General features: G+C 43.3%; 1 protein-coding gene across 2 annotated transcripts; it reads right to left on the bottom strand.

The window, feature by feature from the left end:
- Positions 1-5,197: 5,197 nt before the first annotated feature.
- Positions 5,198-22,528, bottom strand: smad10b (SMAD family member 10b). 2 transcript variants are annotated; one of them, XM_060921861.1, is made up of 12 exons: positions 22,423-22,528; positions 21,726-21,971; positions 19,992-20,166; positions 19,567-19,590; positions 14,212-14,406; positions 12,905-13,135; positions 12,626-12,730; positions 12,474-12,527; positions 11,122-11,305; positions 10,713-10,881; positions 7,283-7,421; positions 5,198-7,121 (listed from the first exon to the last, which is right to left on the bottom strand). In XM_060921861.1, exons 2-12 carry the CDS (start codon positions 21,960-21,962, stop codon positions 6,910-6,912), a joined length of 1,725 nt encoding a protein of 574 aa, XP_060777844.1. In that variant the 5' UTR covers positions 21,963-21,971; positions 22,423-22,528; the 3' UTR covers positions 5,198-6,909. The 2 variants fall into 2 exon arrangements, with proteins under 2 accessions (XP_060777844.1, XP_060777845.1); XM_060921862.1 differs by lacking the exon at positions 22,423-22,528 and having other exon boundaries at positions 21,708-21,818.
- Between the last annotated feature and the right edge of the window lie 85 nt (positions 22,529-22,613).

The following is a 22,613-nucleotide window of genomic DNA, read 5'->3' on the forward strand; positions in this document are numbered from 1 at the left end:
GGACTTTGGGGCGCGTCGTGTGCGGTCCAGGGGGAGAAAAACAAACAAACAAACAAACAAATAAACAAACCAACCAAACCAAACGATAGAACAGCAGACGTCGAGTCGTTTAATTAATTCTCACGACCTCGATCGTTCATGCTTAAGATTTGTCCGAATCTGCAGTCATGCTCCGCTGTGGCTGGGTGAGGTTCGAGTCTCGGTGCTGGCCGCCTGTGATGCTGCGCAGTGCTGTGATGCTGCTGCTGAGCTTTAAGGTGCTGCTGCTGCGGCTGCGCTGCTCTGGGATGAAGCCCCGCCCACCTGCACCGCCGCCATCACCATCACCACCACAACCCAGTGCGTGGAAGAAACACCTCCGCTACAGCATCCCACTGAAGGCACGCTCATCTCTGATTTAACTGGCAGTGTGTCGAATTAACCCCCACATCCGGTTCCTCTTTTCCTATAGTGGAGTAAGAACACCTACAGTGATGACTCAGCTATGGTTATGAAGAGGACAAAGCCTTTTTAGACTTCTCTATGATTAGACAGTCCATTTATTACTATGGAAGAAAGTATTTATACACTAAACAGTGATGGATCAACAGGTTAAGGCTCTGGGATACTGGTGAGGGGTTCGAGCCCTTAAACAAGGCCCTTAACCCAAACCGCTCAACCTTACCACATCGATTCCACATGTGCCAGGGTCAGACTGCACGAATTCAGTCCGATTTTCCATCCATCCATTATCTATAACCACTTGGCCTGTTCTACAGGGTCGCAGGCAAGCTGGAGCCTATCCCAGCTGACTATGGATGAGAGGCGGGGTACACCCTGGACAAGTCGCCAGGTCATCACAGGGCTGACATATACACACAAACAACCATTCACACTCACATTCACACCTACGGTCAATTTAGAGTCACCAGTTAACCTAACCTGCATGTCTTTGGACTGTGGGGGAAACCGGAGCACCCGGAGGAAACCCATGCGGACACGGGGAGAACATGCAAACTCCACACAGAAAGGCCCTCGCCGGCCACTGGGCTCGAACCCGGACCTTCTTGCTGTGAGGTGACAGCGCTAACCACTACACCACCGTGCCACCCAGACCGATTTTATCATGGACAAACAAATTTCAAGCACAGACTTAAGCACAGTGAAATTCCATCTATCCATCCATTAACTGTAGCCGCTTATCCTGTTCTACAGGGTCACAGGCAAGCTGGAGCCTATCCCAGCTGACTACGGGCGAAAGGCGGGGTACACCCTGGACAAGTCGCCAGGTCATCGCAGGGCTGACACATAGACACAGACAACCATTCACACTCACATTCACACCTACGGTCAATTTAGAGCCACCAATTAGCCTAACCTGCATGTCTTTGGACTGTGGGGGAAACCGGAGCACCCGGAGGAAACCCACGCGGACACGGGGAGAACATGCAAACTCTGCACAGAAAGGCCCTCATTGACCACTGGGCTTGAACCCAGGACCTTCTTGCTGTGAGGCGACAGCGCTAACCACTACACCCAGGGATGAGAGTTTTCTGCTTTTCAGCAGATTTCTGCTTTTTCTGAGTAAAAAATGACCTTTTTATATTATGCCAAATCCGTTGAGAAATTTTTTTTATTAATTTCGGGGGGTTGGGGTATGTTCCTTCATGCTGTTCAAACTTAATTAATTCCAACGATTCCAACACATTATTTGTAAGTCGCCATCTTTAGTCTCGTTTAATCTCGTTGAATGTGATGTAAAATTCGTGTTATCTACATTGTTATTGGTCAAAACATCGATGTTGAGACCATAATAGCCAATCAAAACAGTTTTTACAAAGACACCCACATCCGTTTTCTTTTATCAAAACTTACACATGTTCGTGAGCTGCATATAATAAATACGCTCCTCTAATCGGCGTTTTTTCTCAACATGCCGAATAATATTGACAAGCAAGATGAAGCGAACGTACATGAAATTGATGCTGGTATAAAAAACAAGTTTAGCAAAGCAAAAGGAAAGCAAGAGAGGAGTGTGAGAGAGAACAGAAGAGAGCCAGGTTAGAGCATGTAAAAACACAGGAGGAGCTGGCTAATGAAAGAAAAAGGAAAAAAGAGAGGACTGATAAGCTTTTGGCTTTGGCCAAGAAGCTGAAGAAGAAGTCGTCTAAATGATCTAATGAAAAATTGTTTCAAAAATAACTGGGAACTGTAAACAACTTTAACTGTAGAAAATGTAAATAGACATTTTCCTTTTGAAGATGTGGACAATAAGAAAGACAGTCCTCTTAAAATATGCATTTGTTTGATTCAATACATTGAATATATGATAATTTGAATTCTAGCTGACAGTGTTGATAACTGTATAACTTTTTAAAGTTTAAATAGACATTGTGAAGAAATCCTATACAAGTAATGTGGACATTAGGAAAAAGTCAGTCTCCATAAGAAATGAATGTTTTTATTTAATTCAATATATTGAATATATGAAAATTTGAATTATTAATGCAACTGTAAATAACTATGAATTTTAATGGACATTTTTTAGAAAAACAAGTGATGTTGACAATGAGTAAATACCAGTCCCCTTAAAATGTAGATATTATTTTGAATTAATGCAGTACACGTATTGATTTTGATACATATTGTTCTATATAATAGTGTTTTTATTTCAATAAGTATGAAAATAGGCATCAGGTGTTTTAATTAACTACAGCTCAGATTGCAGGAAATAGGGTGTGTAAGGTCTCATTTTGAAAAAAATTTCCCAGGGGGTATCCCCCTGGACCCCCCCTTATTACTTCAGGCGCCTTCGGTGCCCTCAGGACATTTTACAGATTTTCTGCTTTTTTCATCAGGACCCACTCTCATCCCTGTACACCACCGTGCCGCCCAGACCGATTTTATCACGGGCAAACAAATTTCAAGCACAGACTTAAGCACAGTGAAATTCCTCCTCTGCATTTAACCCATCTGAAGCATGCACACACAAGTGAGCAATGAGCACACACACATACCCAGAGCAGTGGGCAACTATGCTACAGCGCCCGGGGAGTTGAGGGCACTTCAGCTATGATACAGAGGCAGGGGTAAGTGCTGTTCATTTACTCAACAATCCTCACATTTTTCTGCTGGTCTCAGGAACCCTTTGGCAATCCATTGGGCCCAAGGCTGCTTCTCGAACATTCACGCTATGGCTGCCCCCATGGCCATGACAAAGCCTTATTAGATATTGTGCATATTATGATTAGATAGTCCATTTAGTACTATGGAATAAAGTATTTATACAGTTGGGGCAGTGATGGATCAACAGGTTAAGGCTCTGGGTTACTGGTGAGGGGTTCGAGTCCCAGCACTGCCACCATTGAGCCCTTAAGCAAGGCCCTTAATCCAAACCACTCAACCTCACTACATCAATTCCACATGTGCCAGGTTCAGACTGTACAAATTCAGCCTGATTTTGTCATGAACAAACAAATTTCATGCATTGGGCCTGAATATGAACATCAGGAACTATTGAAGCTACAAATCAGAAAGCTCAAAGTTCAGATCACCTGCTGCCAAGGTGCCACCGCTGTCATTTGAGCCATGCACTTACTGTACAAGCCTTTCTGCTTCATGGGCACCACTGTACAATGGCTAACCCTGTGCTCTGGCACTGCTTTTTAGCAAATTTTGAAGAAAAAAAAAACTTGAAAAATTACAAAATGAAGAAAAAGCGCAACTTTTGTTGTACGGGATACATGTGCATACTATGTGTATATCATGACAATAATTAGAGTCAACACTCAAAGAATTAACAGTGTAGAAGAAACCACTCACTCAGGTGCCTTGTAGGCCCATGGCCTGTCAGTTGGCAGCTTCTTACAGGGCTATCTGCGTTTATCTCGAGCACACTTTATCTACTGCCGGCTTGCTTCCCCGGACAAACCACCATTCACACCTATAGGCAATTTAGAGTAGCCAGTTAACCTAACAAGTCTCTGCAGTGCATCGTGAGAGCAGCTGAGAGGCTCATTGGTGTCTCTCTCCCTTCTCTAATGGATATTTATAACTCCCGCCTCACCCGCAAAGCCATCAGGATTGCAGGTGACCCCACCCACCCATCTCACAGCCTCTTCAGCCTGCTGCCGTCGGGGAGGAGACTGCGGAGTCTCCGGGCCAAAACCAGCAGGCTCAAGAACAGTTTCTTTCACCAGGCCGTCAGGAGGCTCAACTCCCTCCCTGTTCTGCCCCTCTGCCCCCCTCTGCCCCCTGCCACAGATTCTGCTCGCACACATCCCTGCCCCCCCTTCAGCATCTGACATGTCATCCTCAGTTTCCCCCCCAACACACACACATATACATACATCTCATCGTTCATTAACGCACTGAACTCAGGGACCGCACATCTCACTTTACCTCGCTCATTTGCACTATTCCGCACTACCTCATCTTAACAGCTGCTAGTTTGTTTATTCTGCTTATTTCATGTTTACCTGCTATACCTCAAGTGCCCTTGACTGTTTGGTTATTTGAACCAATTTATGTGTGTGTGTGTGTGTGTGTATATATACTATATATATATATATATATATATATATGTGTTTAGTCTACGTCTAGTTCATATCTAGAGTGTTTATACTGTTTATATTGTCTGAGTGTTTAGTCTGTGTGTAGTTCTTATCTAGTGTTTACACTGTTTATATTGTCTGAGTGTTTAGTCTATGTCTTGTTTTATCTAGTGTTTATACTGTTTATATTGTTTGAGTGTTTAGTCTATGTCTAGTTCCTATCTAGAGTGTTTATACTGTTGTTTGTTTTTTTCAACTATTCTATTTTTATTTGTTGCATTGCCTGTTTGCACCGTGGGTCAGAGAGGACTGATATTTCATCTGTGCTGTATGTCGAGCATGTATAGCATATTTGACAATAAAGTTGACTTGACTTGACTAATCGCATGTCTTTGAATTGTGGAGGAAACCAGAGCACCCGGAGGAGGAGAACATGCAGACTCCACACAGAAAGGCCCCCATCGGCCATGAGGTTCGAACCCGGAACCTTCTTTCTGTGAGGCAACAGTGCTAACCACTGCATCACCCAGAAGAAACAGTTACAGCGCTAAATGAACAGGATAAATAAACTCAGGTATTAACAAACACTGGGCTATAGCCACAGCTGTGCTATTTAATTTATTTACTCTCATTGTACACTGTGGAGATAGAACAATGCAAATACATTTGTTGTAGCATTCTTTCTTTAATTATTTCTTCAGGAAAGACTGTACAATACTACATAAAGTACTGAGTTAAAACAAGGTTTTGGGTTCATTCTATTTCTTTTATAACGTTTACAAAGATGAAGGGAAACCTTGTGAAGTTCACCTCATCATAGCTTCCAGTAATGTTATATAAGATAATGGTGTGCAAAACAGTTAGTATACACTATTATATGACTCATCATACCTCAGTATGACGGATGGGCCATCTGGTGCTTAGTTTATGCCTCCACGTATAGCTTGTAACTATGTTTAAAGTGTGTGTAGCTACCGTACTAAAAAAACAAACAAACAAACAAAAAAAAATCTACAATGATGACGTTTTTTTCTTAGTTCAGAAAACCTGCTGTAAATGATGTCATATTGTCATTACTATAAAATCTTTGTAGTATATTTTTGTACTTAATGATCGTTCAGACACACTTTGCTTATACTTGAAAGAATTACAGTAATTGTGTGAAGAACCACCACAAGGCTCCTAAATGTTAAAAATAGTGAAGATTACATGTGGGAGACGCACTTGAATGACATTTCGAAAGGGAAATCAAAGCAGTTAATAGTACAAGTGGCAAAAAAATAAAATCTAATATCTACTAAACCTCTTCAAACGGTCTGAAACTTCTAAAATTCAAGCCGCTGACTAGTTCGGGCTGGACATGAAAAACAAATGGGCTCAGTAATAAACTTAAAAAATGATTTTGCATAGATTTATATATATATAAAAAAAAAAAAAAAAAGGTACAGCGTGTATTCATTGGTAATAAAGCACACACAAAAAGGTGGAGGTGGTTTGGAACAGAAACACACACTTAAACATTCTTGGCAAACCAACAGGTTTCATGAAGAGAAAGAATTCCAGCATGACATTAGGTTCAGCATATGCTACTCTCAGAAATAATCAAAGATCTCACACCTAACGAGCAAGATAAGATGCATTAAATGAGGAAAACCTTGTGCTTTGCTTGCTCAGGATTGCCATTTTCTATTCACTCTAAAGAAGCTGACGTTTTGGTATTGCAGCATATAAAATGCTATAAATCCATCTTTGGCATTATAAACAAAGAAATAACCTGTCCCAATTTTTTAGGATTTCGTGCCTTGGGTTGGTTGTACAAAACCTTTTGCTAAAATACTATCCCATGGTTACAAAAAGCATGTTGTAACAAAAGCTAAAAATGATTGTCTGTCCATTATCTATACTTAGCCCAGTTTGGTGTTTGTGGTCTCGCTGCTCTTACAGTGATAACTCAGCATTTCAAATCATATCCTGGGCCAAGAATACCATGACTCATGAGTTCTTGTCAGGACAGTGCATGGATTTCTCTTGAAGCAAGTGTTACTCAAAACTTCACGGATTCCAGGGCCTCGTGTTTCGTGTTCACCTGTACTTTAAGAACATCTTTCTCTGGTCTTTATTTCCATGTGAGTCAAGAGTCTTATGATTGGACTATACACTGGTCAGCACAGAGGTCCACTCAGTCTGCTGGCCATGGAAATGGAAAGCTTGTGTAAGTGTCTGCCTCCTTCCGTGAGTCACTGTCTGTTCACGTGGGCATGCTGTGTATGTGGGAGAAGCTATGGAGCATATCATCATCTCCTCTCCATCTCTCCTCCGTCGTTCCCTGTTGTGGATTCTTGTGAGATGCTGTGTTTGATTAAGCTCTGTTACCAGGTCAGTTGGCAGGGCTGGGCTCAGCGAGTGGCATGGTGTGTAGCACCTCATCCAGCAGCTGTAATGCCCGGTGGAGATGCACCTCTATCCAGCATGGGGTTTGTTTGATGCTCTGGCGTGGATAATCCGGCCCCCAACCCTTCACAAAGCTCAGACGCAATATACACAGACGACGCAAATCATCAACTCCTATGCCCGCTGCAGCAGAGAAACCTAAGGAGAGATAGAACAATGCAGACAAACACTCCATATCAGAAAATCTAAGTGTGCCCATTAGTAATTATGGTAAACGAAGGTCTGTGATTAATAGAAAGGTGATATGTCTTACATGGCTATTACTACATGCCAATTTAAACACAAAGGCACAGACTCACTGATGGCAGGAGCGATGCCCCCGACACTGCCGGGTCCTGGAATATTCCCGGCCACTGCGGCAGCCTGTGCAGCCGCAGCTGCCTGCGCAGTTGCTGCTTGTTGCTGCATCTGTCTATGGCATTGACGCAGGTCAAATACCTGGACAGAAAGAGAATGAGGGGGAAAAAATTGGAGGATATAAAGAACAAGAATGATGTTAAATGAGGTTACAGATAAATTTCCTAAACAACTTACTCCTACCTGGCTCTATTACTACACTGTCCATAGGTACATTGTACCACGTCTACTCATACCATACTGAAATACAGTGACAAATTAATGGAAAAAAAAAAACATGGGCGTGTTCTGCTTTAGGTGGCATTTTGGTGGCATGGTTTGGGCGCAAGTGTCCTCTCAGAGGGACGGCTCATTACAAAATCAAAAGTTATTCTGACTGATCACTTTTACTCTATTTTGAAATATTTCTATACCAATGGGAGTGGTCTCACTGAATAAACTGAGGAGTACTAAATCATATCCTTCATAATCACCATAGGAGATATTGGAGCAATGTGTTAGACAGTGCTCTCTACTGTACCACCATTTTGAAAACAGCAGCTAATGTCTTCATCCCTCCAGTAAAGTTCCAGAGACTTATAGCAAGCAAAGAGGTCCTGATGCTGTAGTTGGTGAAACCAGTTGATATTCAAACTGGTTGATAATCCATCCAACCATTATCCATAACAGCTTATCCTGTGCAGGGTCGCGGGCAAGCTGGAGCCTATCCCAGCTGACTACGGGTGAAAGGCGGGGTACACCCTGGACAAATCGCCAGATTATCGCAGGGCTGACACATAGAGACAAACAACCATTCACACTCACATTCACACCTACGGTCAATTTAGAGCCACCATTTAGTCTAACCTGCATGTCTTTGGACTGTCAGGAAAACCGAAGCACTCGGAGGAAACCCACGGAGACACGGTGAGAACATGCAAACTCCACACAGAAAAGCCCCTGTCAGCCACTAGGCTCGAACCCAGAACCTTCTTGCTGTGAGGCGATGGTGCTAACCACTACACCGCCGTGTTACCTGGTTGATAATGTAATAATTCATTCATTCATTCTTCATCAGTAACTTTATCCCAGTCAGAGTTGCGGGAGATCTGAAGCCTATCGCAGGAATGCACCTGATTTGGGGTGCCAGGCCATCACAGGACCTCCACACAAACTCAAACACCTAGGCATCTTAGCATCAACAACCCTGGTACAGAAATGTTTTCGAGAGATGACTGGATACCAGTGTCAGCCCTGTGATGACCTGGTGACTTGTCCAGGGTGTACCCCGCCTCTCGCCCTTAGTCAGCTGGGATAGGCTCCAGCTTGCCTGCGACCCTGTAAGACAGGATAAGCAGCTAGAGATAATGGATGGATGGATGGATGGATGGATGGATGGATGGATGGATGGAGGGAGATCAGAGAACCTACAAGGACACAAGGAGAAACTCCTGACAAACAGTAAAATCATGACTTGGCGGCAGGAGTGTGGTTGAGAGTCAGCTGTGGATGGAGAAAGCAGGCAGGTTGAACTGGCAGGTAATGAGTGACTGTTTTCACCTGTATGTTATTACCAGCGGCCTGGTTATGCGATTGTTTTTCTTTTCAGTAGCAAATGTGAACTAGAGAGAGACACGGCTCGCAGAGCTGACCCAGCTCAAGTACTTGAACTTGAGACAAACAGAGAATTGTTTGATCTATTATTTTTGTTTCCTAATTTATGGTTTCATATTTTGTGCAAAAAAAAAATTGCACTGAGAAAAGGGAAAAATGAAAATAAACCTGAAGTTCTATGAAAACATGCCTGCCTCCTGAGTCCTCCTTTACACACACACACACACACACACACACACACACACACAGGATTCTACAATGGCATTCAATCAAAGGTGTAGACGAGCTTAATGTCCTTATATTTCCTCACTTCATTGATCTCATAACAATAACCGGCAATGCAAACATCGATCCATCCATTATCTGTAGCCGCTTATCCTGTGCAGGGTTGCAGGCAAGCTGGATCCTATCCCAGCTGACTACGGGCGAAAGGCGGGGTACACCCTGGACAAGTCGTCAGGTTATCACAGGGCTGACACATAGACACAGACAACCATTCACACTCACATTCACACCTACGGTCAATTTAGAGTCACCAGTTAACCTAACCTGCATGTCTTTGGACTGTGGGGGAAACCGGAGCACCCGGAGGAAACCCACGCGGACACGGGGAGAACATGCAAACTCCACACAGAAAGGCCCTCGCCGGCCACGGGGCTCGAACCCAGACCTTCTTGCTGTGAGGCGACAGTGTGAACACACCACCATGCCATCACAATGCAAACAGATGTCGTTAATATTATGTCTATTGCTGTTGAAGTGTCTCACAGAGTCTCATTTCTCTGGAAAGGAGAAATCTAATGGCACAACAATGTTCAACGAAATGATCAGACAGTCTGCTGATTGCATCTTACAGAAGAGATAACGAACAACTACTGCAGCCACTGGCTTATTAGAACGATGAAATGTGAGTACCGAAGGAATTTTTTTCGTTAGAGGTCAGAGAATCAATTCTTCCAAAGCAGGTAACATGGGCAATGGGATCACCAATAATACCATGTTAAAGCCTTAAAGGAGAACTGAAGGCACATTTTTTTATCATCAAAATTCTATTTCTCACATTTTATTAAATATAGGAATGCATTTATTTTTGATAGCTATTTTGTCGCTGCTATAGCAAGTTATGAGTGTTTGAGATATGCTCTGTAATATATCAGTCCATATGTCAAAGCAATGGCCGTAAACGAGATTCGTTGAGACCTGTGCGAGACATCGTAGGACGGAAGTAAAACGTACAGAGGAAATCAAAGTGACCACCATCCGCCAACGTTGTCAAAAGACGTGCGCACCCTCTTTCGAATGCTGATGTAATCAAGCCGGAAGTTTTGATAGCAATCAGGAAAGCTTGAGAATAGTAGGCAGTAATCGTCATTTAAACTCGTTTTTGTGCAATATTTCGTTTGGAAAACACTTTTCAAAATGGCGGCGCTGACACCTGGCTGACACTTCACGTTTCGAAGTCTCGCACAAGTCTCGTGAAGATCGCGCGGATAAGCGACGCCTGCCGTGGACCAAACGAACTAAATTCAACATGGCTAAAAACCGAACAGGCCGATAAGTATAATATTTAATTGCAATTAGTTGCCAATACGAGTCACGATATAAGGTTACTAAAACTGAAAACGTAACTGAATAACACGTTAATTAAGAAATAAAGCAAGTTTAAAAATGACTTCAGTTCTCCTTTAAAATAAACCTTGTCCAAGAAACGATAGCATTTTTATTTAGTCAGTACTGTATTTTGGTACATATCTGTGTTTGATGCAGTAGTGTTTTTACTTTGACATAAGCTCCTGGGTAGATTTTGTGCACAGCATCCCCTGGTGCTCTTCCTGCCTCTCTGTCCAGGTAGTAGCTCTGCACAAAGACAGCATGGTCACTGAGACATCGCATCCACACGTCTCCCTCCCCACGGCACTCTAGCTGCACACCTTTACCAATGTGGAGTCTGGAACAGGACAGAGAGCCAGCATGGGCAGGAGGGGAAGAAAACAACGTCAGCTATGGTAGAAATACTTCATGGCATAGTGCAAGTGTGAAGTTCAGCAAACGATTAAAGAAAAGTTAACAAATACATAATGAAAATGCGAAGATGTGTGCGCGTGTGTGTGTGTGTGCAAGACTCAAGGCCCTGTGCATGCAGTTCTATGTAACGACAGTGTTTTGTTTTTTAACTACACACTCTCACCGTGCTCTCTCACTGGCATCTGTGCGATGCACATTGCTCAGCTGCCCCAGACAGAAGCGGTCTCCTCCGGATGGATCCACATAGCCATCTATAGTTACCAGCGGGCAGTTAGCCAGGACCTTAAACATCTCCCCAACCTGGATATCCATCTCAAAGTATGAGATTGAGCACCAGAACTCTGGACCTTAAAGTGCATATCATGGGTAAATTCAGGAGCAAGATCAATGTAATTCTCCTATTTTATATTAAACGTTGGTCAAATATCTGTAACATTCTGCATTCTCTGCAATTGTTTTTCCTTGCGCAATACCAGAAAAATTCGGCTGAAATCAAGCCATTTGAGGCGAATTGGTCCGCCTCTGAAAAAACTTGGCATTTGGATTTCCCGGCAAACATTGATTTTCGTGACGTCGCGTGCGGGACGCCTCCTTCTGAATCCTACATCAGCGCTGGTTTGTTTATGAGAAAACGACCTGGTGGTTTTCTGCAAATTTCTTCAACGTTATCACGTAATTATTAAAATGGTTAACAGATGTATCGTACGAGGGTGTAGCAACACCAATCATGATGGGATTAGTACTCATCGTTTCCCAAAAGACCGGACAATGAGAGAGAAATGGGAGCGCTTCATCTACACAGGCTGTGCACTGAAACTGCGCAAGCTCGCACAGCCTGCTGGCGCTTCCGCAGATAACTTTTTTTTTTAACCTTTATTTGTCACATGCACACTTCAAGCACAGTGAAATTCATCCTCTGCATTTAACCCATCTGAAGCAGTGAACACACGCGCAAATACTCAGAGCAGTGGGCAGCCACACCAGAGCGCCCAGGGAGCAGTCAGGGGTTCGGTACCTTGCTCAAGGGCACCTCAGCCCAAGGCCGCCCCACGTCAACCTAACTGCATGTCTTTGGATTGTGGGGGAAACCGGAGCACCCGGAGGAAACCCACGCAGACACGGGGAGAACATGCAAACTCCACACAGAAAGGCCCTCGCCGGCCGTTGGGTTCGAACCCGGAACCTTCTTGCTGTGAGGCGACCGTGCTAACCACTACACCACCGTGCCGCCCCTAACGTCACGAATCTGGCTCCAGACTCCCTTGGGATTTTTCCAGACGCGTTTTGTTATTTTATTTTTTTCTGCTGTAGACAGACGGCCTTGTGCAAAATTACCCTTCTGGATGAGTGTGTAAAGGGGCATACTTTCATATAAAAAAAAACACGAAACTGGTCCAGAATATGCACTTTAACGTATACATGAGGAAAACCCCAAAACTTCTTATTAATATGTATATTTTAGAAATAACAATTACATAAAATGTGAAGTATGCGTGTATGCACAGTTTAATGTACCTGGATGGTTGGAGACTGGCTGTGGATAGGACGTGGGAGTGTGATGTTGAGACCCTGTGAGGACGGTAAAGAGGAAACGAGATTAAAGATTGCTTCTACATAAAATGCTTTTAGATTACAGAAGGATTAAGTTAAACAAGCGAGTGGCATACAGAAATGACCAGTGTGGTGGGAAGGACCCTGCTGGTGACTCCGCCCATTCTGCTGGGACGCCATAGGCGTGTAGGAGGCAGTACTTGTGCCTGTCCAAGTTGTAGCTGTGATGTTGGAGAAAAGATAGTAATTTACACTTGCATTTTAAGATATTCTTTTGTACAACAGGACTAATATGAGCAAGGATCTAATTTGATCTTTGCCCATATGCTAAAATTCAAGAACAGAGTTTACAGTTCATTTATTTCTGAAATGAAGACTCCATCGCTATTACTCACTGTGGTAGGAGGTCTGTGTCTGTGTCTGTTTGGAAGTGCTGTATTCAGCCTGACTGCAGCGATCTGCATCAGGTTGCTGGGCTGAGCTCTGACTGTGTGGTGTTGTGTTTGTTGGTGTGTGTGTAGGGGTGGTGGGGGGAGAACAGGATGCCAAAGCCCTGCTTTGGACAGAGGCAATTTGCAGTAGGCCCTCCGAATGGCTACCCTGCAGGGGCATTCTGGAGCTGCTCGCTACACAGAGAAAGACAATAAGCATTAACGTTAGCCACCTTCTTAAACAATGGCAAACGTCTGAAATAATATAGGGACATTATAAAGCATGGTAAAATATAAGTATACTCAGCTTTAGAGTACCTTATTTCAATATATATTTCAATAACCTCCTGCATAAAACGACAAAGTCCCATTAAACAAATCTGTTCAACTCTATAAAGGGCTCTGACCAAGCTGTGACAGGATGATCAACATCTGTTTCTTAATGTTACTAGAGATACAGTATATTTAACAGTTATTCCACGAAATCGAGTCGTACATGAGCCGATAGCCCACGACGCGCACAGCACCAAGTCGGCTATAAGCCACGTATGATGAGACTGAGTGGAATAACGGTTTCATTCTATCCACATTCACTGGATTTTGAGAAACAGAGCATTTTTATTTTTTGCAAATTTGTTAAATAAAAACTTTATACGGTACAAAACATCTGACAAAATCATTTCCACTTAGAATGTAAACAAACCGGCGTAATGACAGTAGCAATTTGTGAAAAATTATATAATAATAATTATTGAAAAAAAAGATACGCTCTTACCATGAAATACTTTTATTCCATATTTTGTTTTTTTTGGGGGGGTTTTGTTTTAGAGTAGAGTTTTCATTTCGTCCTCGGTTGGTTCAGTAACACGCTCCGCCATTTTGTTTTTCTCTACTCACGGTATATGAGCTGATATCCTAGTAGCAGAGTAGCCAATCAAGCAGAGCGTGTGATTGCTCATATCCAGTGAATGTGGATAGAACAATAAAATATATTAAAGAGAAGGAGCGCTCGTTTATGAAACGTGAATGAAAAGGACAGATTTGAAGAGTGCTGCGTTCATGGAGAAATCAATGTGAAAATTTAAAAAAAAAAAAAAAAAAAGGAAAGAATTCTACAACTGTATTTCTCCTGCTTTAAAAATACACTGCTGGGATCCCAGCCCAAGAGAAGTCATTTTTTTTTTCGAACTTTCATTTACTATGCCCAACTGTATTTAAACTAATAATGTTATCAGGAGCACAAGGTCGTAGGATTTATTACTAGAACTTACAAGGTGGTGAGAGAGGCAGGCTGGGGTAGAGGGTTACTGATGGAGGAGCATGACGATGGGGCTCTGGGGGCAGCTGGAGTGGGGGCAGCTGTTGGCTGTAGTGCTCTTGGGCATGATGGTCCTGCTGGGAGGGCATTCTGGGTGGACCGTCCATCTGGATACAGTCATGGATATACTCTTCCTTTATCGGCCTGACTGTGGAGGGCAAGGCGTGGCAGTATGTGAACATTATGGGAATCTTTGTTTTCATATGGCCTGGGATCAGGAGAGTATTCCACAAAGTGAACGAACTAAATAAGCCAGACTTATTTCAACAAACCCCACTCAGATACACTGGCAACGTATGCTTATGGAGAAAACAGCATCATGTCAGCTTAAGGTGATCAGTTCTACTTTACATGTCACATAATGTCTTGGTTCCACAAGTCTAAATGATATCTACCGATATAAGAAATTATACATATACCCAGGAACATTCTACCACACCACTGAGTAACACACATCTGCCAACCTTGCACCCACTAGTACAGTTCAAAAAATTAGAATATCGTGAAAAAGTTATTTTCTTCATAATTTAATTCAAAAAGGTAAACTTTCATATATTCTATATTTATGACAAGTTAAATATTTCAAGGTTTTTTTGTTTTAAATTTGGTGATTATGGTTCATGAAAATCAGAAAGCCAGTATCTCAAATTATTAGAATATTTCTAAGATCAATCAAAAAAGGAATTACAGTACAGAAATGTCCAACTTCTGAAAATTATGCTCATTTCTACAATCAGTACTTGGTTGGAACTCTTTTACCATGAATTACTGCATCAATGCGGTGTGGCATGGAGGCGATCAGCCTGTTGCACTGCTGAGTTGTTATTGAAGCCCAGGTTGCTTTGATAGCAGCCTTCAGCTTGTCTGTACTTTTGGGTCGGGTGTTTCTCATCTTCCTCTTGACAATACCCTATAGATTCTCTCTGGGGTTCAGGTCAGGTGAGTTGGCCGACCAATCAAGCACAGTAATATCATGGTCAGCAAATCATTTGGTAGTAGTTTTGGCACTGTGGGCAGGTGCTTAGTCCTGCTGGAAAAGGAAATCAGCATCTCCATAAAGCTCGTCAGCAGATGGATGCATGAAGAATCCAATATTTAAAATTATCTAAAATCTCCTGGTAGACGCGGTGTTGACTTTGGACTTGATAAAACACAATGGGCCAACACCAGCAGATGATGTGGCACCCCAAATCATCGCAGACCGTGGAAACTTCACACTGGACTTCAAAACACCTTTGATTCTGTGCCTCTCCACTCTTCCTCCAGACTCTAGGACCTTGATTTCCAAATGCAATGCAAAATTTACTTTCATCTGAAAAGAGGACATTGGACCACTGAGCAACAGTCCGGTTCTTTCTCTCCTTAGCCCAGGGAAGATGCTTCTGGTGTTGTCTCTGATTCAGGAGTGGCTTGATATTAGGAATGTGACAGTTGTAGCCCCTTTCCTGAAGACGTCTGTGCGTGGTGGTTCTTGGTGCACTGATACCAGCCTCAGTCCACTGCTTGTGAAGCTCTCCCAAGTTCTTGAATCCACTTTTCTTGACAATCCTCTCAAGGCTGCAGTCACCTCTGTCGCTTGTGCACCTTTTCCAGCCAGCCTTTTCAAGCAATGACCTTCTGTAGCTTACTCTCCTTGTGGAGGAGGTCGATGATCGTCTTCTGGACAACTGTCAAGTCATCAGTCTTCCCCATGATTGTGGTTGCGTGTATTGAACTAGACCGAGAGATACACTGTATTTATACTGTTCTACTCAAACTCAAAATGAAATATTCTAATATTCTGAGTGTGGCAGCGGGGGCGTGGCCGAGCGTCAGTCTGTGAATGGAGGGCAGAGTAGGGAAGGTGAGTGGTCATGTCACTACACCTGTTATCAATTAACGTGTGTTTGTGTGTCTCCTTCAGTGACTGCGCCCGAGAAAAGGAGAGTGAGAAGGGGAGGATGGCGCCGAGGGCTCGATGATGGCCTGTGTGCGTGTGAGAGGTTTTGAGCCCTATGCTGAAAAGCAAAAATAAAAGAAACACTGTAAACGCAAAACAACCGCCTGCTGTGCTTCTGTACTTTTCCCGGGTTTCAGCACTACTGTAGCGAGACTCTGATGTGGGTGGAGCACAGAAGCACAGCAGGCGGTTGTTTGCGTTTACAGTGTTTCTTTTATTTTTGCTTTTCAGCATAGGGCTCAAAACCTCTCTCACACACACACACACACACACACACACACACACACACACACACACACACACACACACACACACTATCATCGAGCCCTCGGCGCCGTCCTCCCCTTCTCACTCTCCTTTTATCGGGCGCAGTCACTGAAGGAGACACACAAGCACATGTTAATTGATAACAGGTGTAGTGACATGACCACTCACCTTCCCTGACTCCGCCCTCCATTCACAGACCGCCGCTCGGCCACGCCCCTGCTGCCACACTGAGATACTGGATTTCTGATTTTCATGAGCTATAAGCCATAAATCATCAAAATTTAAACAAAGAAGCCTTGAAATATTTCACTATACGTGTAATGAAAAAATGAAAGTTTACCTTTTTGAGTTAAATTATGAAAAAAATGAACTTTTTCATGATATTCAAATTGTTTGAGATGCACCTGTATATTATATTATACATTGTCTAGCCTAGCAGGCTTTAAAGTGCATATCACGGGTAAATTCAGGCGCAAGATCAATGTAATTCTCCTATTTTATATTAAACTTTGGTCAAATATCTGTAACATTCTGCATTCTCTGCAATTTTTTTTTACCTTGCGCAATACCAGAAAAATTCAGTTGAAATCAAGCCATTTGAGGCGAATTGGTCCGCCTCTGAAAAAACTTGGCATTGATTTTCGTGACGTCGCGTGCGGGACGCCTCCCTCTGAGTCCTATGTCAGCGCTGGTTTGTTTATGAGAAAACGACCTGGTGGTTTTCTGCAAATTTCTTCAATGTTATCACGTAATTAAAATGGTTAACAGATGTATCGTAGGAGGGTGTAGCAACATTACATTCTTCATCCAAAGGTGAAGTAACATTACGCTCAGGTGACAATTCCATAATTCAGTGCAAAATCGCTAGCTGCTAAACTTGGTCTACACAGGCTGTGCACTGAAACCGTGCAAAGCTCTTGCAGCCTGCTGGCGCTTCCGCACGTGACGTCACGAATCTGGCTCCAGACTCCCTTGGGATTTTTCCAGACGCGTTTTGTTATTTTATTTTTTTTCTGCTGTAGACAGATGGCCTTGTGCAGAATTACCCTTCTGGATGAGTGTGTAAGGGACATTCTTTCATATAAAAAAACCCCCCGAATTTGGTCCAGGATATGCCCTTTAATATTAGGATGTAATCATCTTTTAAATAAAGTACTCTTATATTATGGCATACAATCCAGTTTTTAATACTTGGATGTGGATAAAATAAGTAAGCAGTAACTTAAATGAATGCAGGTATCTATATTAAGCCAAGCCAAGAAGCCTTTATTTGTCCCACATACACTCAAGCACAGACTTAAGCACACAGTGAAAGTTAATCTCTGCATTTAACTCATCTGAAGCAGTGGACACACACATGCACACGCAAGTGAGCAATGAGCACACGCATATACCCAGAGCAGTGAGCAGCTATGCCACAGCACCCAGGGAGTAGTTGGGGGTTAGGTGCCTTGCTCAAGGGCACTTCAGCCCAAGGATGTCCCCGATGTTAACCTAAGCACATGTGGGGAAAACTGGAGCACCCGGAGGAAACCCACGCAGACACGGGGAGAACATGCAAACTCCACACAGAAAGGCCCCCATCAGCTGCTAGGCTTGAACCCACAACCTTCTTGCTGTGAGGCGAACACTACTAACCACTACACCATCGTGCTGCCCAATGTAGACCTCCATCCATTATCCATAACCGCTTATCCTCTGCAGGCAAGCTGGAGCCTATCCCAGCTGACTATGGGCAAGAGACAGGGTACACCTTGGACAAGTCGCCAAATCATCGCAGGGCTGACACATCAAGACAAACAACCGTTCACACTCAGGATCAATTTAGAGGTCACCAATTAGCCTAACCTGCATGTCTTTGGACTGTGGGGGAAACCAGAGCACCCAGAGGAAACCCATGCAGACATGAGGAGAACATACAAACTCCACACAGAAAGGCCCCAGTCAGCCACTGGGCTTCAATCTAGAACCTTCTTGCTGTAAGGCAACAGGGCTAACCACTACACCACCGTGCTGCCCAACGTAGACAGATGATGATATTCATCTAACTGACTTTACCATGGTAAAATGTAGTCTGTATAAAGTGTCCTCTAGATTTGTGCCTGAAAATCGACTGGATTAGGGAATGTGTGCGACACGTAAGGCATTTAGACACCAACTTCCAGATTACTTTGTGACAGGAGCGATCCTCCAGCATTTCCCCAGTTTTTGTGATTGGTGTGGATTGTGGAATTGCTGGAAATTCACACTGAAACATGAATGTTGTGAGTGGAATGCACTGATCCTAGAATCACCTCTCTGATTAATTTAAGAAAAGCAATTTAATAAAACCGGATGTTATAAGTGGGCGGCATGGTGGTGTAATGGTTGGCACTGTCGCCTCACAGCAAGAAGGTCCTGGGTTCGAGCCCAGTGCCTGATAGGGGCCTTTCTGTGTGGAGTTTGCATGTTCTCCCCGTGGGTTTCCTCCGGGTGCTCCGGTTTCCCCCACAGTCCAAAGACATGCAGGTTAGGCTAATTGGTAGCTCTAAATCGCCCGTAGGTGTGAATGCGAGCGTGAATTGTTGTTTGTCTCTGTGTGTCAGCCCTGCGATGATCTGGCAACTTGTCCAGGGTGTACCCCGCCTCTCGCCCACAGTCAGCTGGGATAGGCTCCAGTTTGCCTGCGACCCTGTAGAACAGGATAAGCGGCTACGGATAATGGACGGATGCTATAAGCTCGCTTTGTGGAATATCTCTCAGGTTTATTGTGTGACTGCAAACAGCTTCATATCAGTGTCACCTATTCAGACAAATTTAATTCAACCCAGTGGCTGGAAAATCTACACAGACCTGTGTTTTACCTAGCTGATTTGGAAAAGGAGAGTCAGATCAGCGTTTTCTGTCCACAAATATGCTCGTACCAGCTGTTCCAATAGCTTGCTTCTTTCTCATTGTGCAAATGCTTTCATATTTTACAAAAAACAAGCTGAGACTAACAGAACTATGAAGCTTTTTGATAAGCATGTAGACTACCTCCTGTACACAAACACTGCAGCATTCAGATATTTGATAGCAAACAGACACAGACAACACAAGAGGTTCTCTGTTTGGTTTTCTTACCTGTGGTCTGCAAACTTAGTCCAACTGCATAAGGGAAAAAAAAAAACAGAAAAACACTTTAGCTGTAGAAAGGTCATCTGACAATATAGTTAATATAGTAACACACCAACATGCTGACTGTGTTTTGTATACTGAACATTGTACTGGATGTTTTCTGCTCTGAAAATCTGGTGTAATTGGTTTGCAGCCTTTATATAATTTGCATCGTTCTTTATACTTGGTGCAGCTTTATACCAGGAAGTTAAGACAAAAACTGAGCTGAAGAACTGATGCACCATGATTGGTAGAAAAAAAAAAAAGTGTACTAAATTCCACTCAAGCCTTTGTCATGCATCAGTTTTGCATCTGTGTTTCATCACTTCATGTAATATAGTCATATTTTCCTTTGGATATGTTTTTTTTTTTTTAATGAGGACCACACATACCGATGCCTGGAGACACCACCCGCTCATAGTGATAGGGGTTGACACATACATTGTCGTATTTTAGATCGAAGGCGTACTGGCAGAACTTGACATGTTTGAGCTCGTTTTTGTGGAGGTCTGGCCAACGCCACAGGCGAGCATATATGACATGAGGAAAGCCTTTTCGTCCTGCTACCTGCAGAGATACACAGATGAGGATGGGGAAGGAGGGGGTTCCAGTTATGACAAGGTGCATGGAGAAGAAAACCAGCAAGAAGCAACCCAGTAAGAGATTTGTGACTACAAAGGTAATGGGGCGGAGTGGAGGAAAAGTAAGCCGAGGAAAGAAAAGAAGAGCAGTAAAAGGAATGCGTTATAATAAAACGTTTCCCCATTGCATTCTGAACATGCCGACTCTCAGGAAAAAAAAAAAAAGAAGTATGTGTGAAAGACATGAAGGACTATGAACTGAAAAAATGCTGCTGTTAAAGTAAAAACAGAGCCTGAATCCTGAGAATGAATAACTACAGCTTACAGAGTTCGTACACAGCCTCGAGCTCAGACACTGCATGATTCAGCCTTATTCAGCCTTTCCGACAGCTTTTTCTTAGCTTGTGAAGGACAAGCTAGAAGAGATAATGTATTGTGTGTATTTTGTAAATATATGAAGAAAGATAAGCATAAACATGGAATATTAGTCTCTGTCCTGAGTAGTAAAGGCTTAAATGAGAACTAATTTGCTTTTCTAACCATTTGGTCCCCACCCAGTGAGGTTAACTTCAAGAGTTAGGCTCGGTATTTACTTCAGTACTTATTATGCTGTGTTGACTTGTGCGCACACACACATGAAATTTTAGTACTGAGCCAACACATCTTCAGTAAACACACTGCCTAAAATATCGCATAGAAATATTGTGAACACATGCATAAAACTTATATAGATTGTGTACATACTTCAAATACTGACACTCAGACACACACCTACACACACTCTCTCTCTCTCACACACACACACACACACACACACACACACTCCGAGACAGACAGGCCTTAACTTAACCCTGCCCCTTTCCTGTGTCTCAGACAAAACAACCCTCTCTCTCCCTCCACCCCTCCTTCTCCTGCTCTCTCTCATTCCCTCGCTCTGTCTGCAGCTGGGGGAAGGGAAGGGAACTCTGCGTCTCTCTTCTGTAGTTGTTTTTTCATCAGCCAAGAGTACACAATAACCATATACACGTCAAGATAACAAAAACGGCGAGCTGCTGACAAACAGGCCACAACAGTTATTCTGAACACAACTGGTGTTCTGTCTTGCCTTTCAGGAATTCCCACTTCACAGTCTCGTGTCTTTTGGAGATCTTGGCATGCATTTAGTCTACTGGCAAGAACCAAGCTGATATATGTGAAGTTTCTGAAGCTTCATGAGAGCGCCATTAAGTTCACACCAGTAACTAGTCTGTTATCACTGACACTGCTGATCGGACTGAGTGTAGCCTAAACACAGGGGGAACAGTATATCAGGCACACAGCACAGGATTACATCACTGTGGCGTTTCACAATGTTCTCCACTGGACTAGATCAAAGACCAGTCTGCCCTTGTGCGAATTAGGATCACATAATAGTGTTTAGTGTTTAAGTCAGGCCTGTCCATATTATAAACAACGATATACTGTCGGAAAAGCACTTATAGTGACTTCTTTCAGGCCTGTACGTGAACTCGGAAAGCGCCATTTCACCATCGTCAGTTCTCAGACCTGCAGCCTGCCGTCCAGCGTCCTCTGGATGGTGACACATTTGCTGGGGTGGACACCGTTAGTAGTGATGGCGGTTATGAGAGAATCCAGCTCGTCCTTCTTCTCTTTTAATTTCTTCACGAGGCTCTCGATGGCACGCTTGGCAAAGCCTTCGTTCTCTCCACCTTGCCGGTGGCACATCAGACTGTGAACGATGCTCAAACATGCATCGCTGCTACTGGGAGAGTTAACAGACATACTTGTGTCCTAGGCAGGAATAGAGGAAGACAGAGAAGGAATTAAAAAAAGTGCAGCAACTCAATGCTTGGTATACCCAAAACAAAGCAGAGCAGAGCAGAACATATCTGAGCTAAGCCTGGCAGGTCCTGTAACACTGGCAGGAGGTGATGAAGAGTAATTCAGCAGTATGAAGTTTGCTCAGGATGGATTAGAGCAGATAAACAGAAATAACACACGAGTGCATATGTGAACAACTTCTGGTTTGAATTCTGAACTTTTCCACATGCTCTGGATGATAAAGTTGATTTATAATCTACCAGCACATGCCAGACAACTCATTTAATCAAGCTTAATGCTCTGCAAGTCCATGTGTATAAGTACTACAACACATTCTGGCTTCATTCCTCCCTCATCGAATCATCATTCTAGAAAAGAGCCACAGACAGGATGAGATGAAGGGAAATAAAAGTACGCTTACAGCTTTGAAGTGTCACGTGTGTCAATGAGTGTTCCTAATATTCTGCTGTCTCCTTCTGTGCGCCTTTGCTGAACTTCTGTGTGTCTCGCGCCCTCATTCGCACATCCTGCCGCTCCCAGAGAGAGAGAGAGAGAGAGAGAGAGAGGGAAGGGGCGGGGCTTATTGTGAATCCAGCCAATCACAGCACTCTT

The sequence above is a fragment of the Neoarius graeffei genome, chromosome 5 (assembly GCF_027579695.1).
Source record: "Neoarius graeffei isolate fNeoGra1 chromosome 5, fNeoGra1.pri, whole genome shotgun sequence".
Lineage (NCBI taxonomy): Eukaryota > Metazoa > Chordata > Actinopteri > Siluriformes > Ariidae > Neoarius > Neoarius graeffei.

Excerpts from the sequence above, each read along its gene's own strand:
- smad10b (XM_060921861.1), bottom strand. The coding sequence starts at position 21,962 with ATGTCTGTTAACTCTCCCAGTAGCAGCGATGCATGTTTGAGCATCGTT. Across the intron at positions 10,882-11,121 it reads GATGCCAGTGAGAGAGCACG|ACTCCACATTGGTAAAGGTG; the intron begins GTGAGAGTGTGT and ends GTCCTGTTCCAG. Across the intron at positions 7,422-10,712 it reads ACCCAGGAGCTTATGTCAAA|GTATTTGACCTGCGTCAATG; the intron begins GTAAAAACACTA and ends CTTTCTGTCCAG.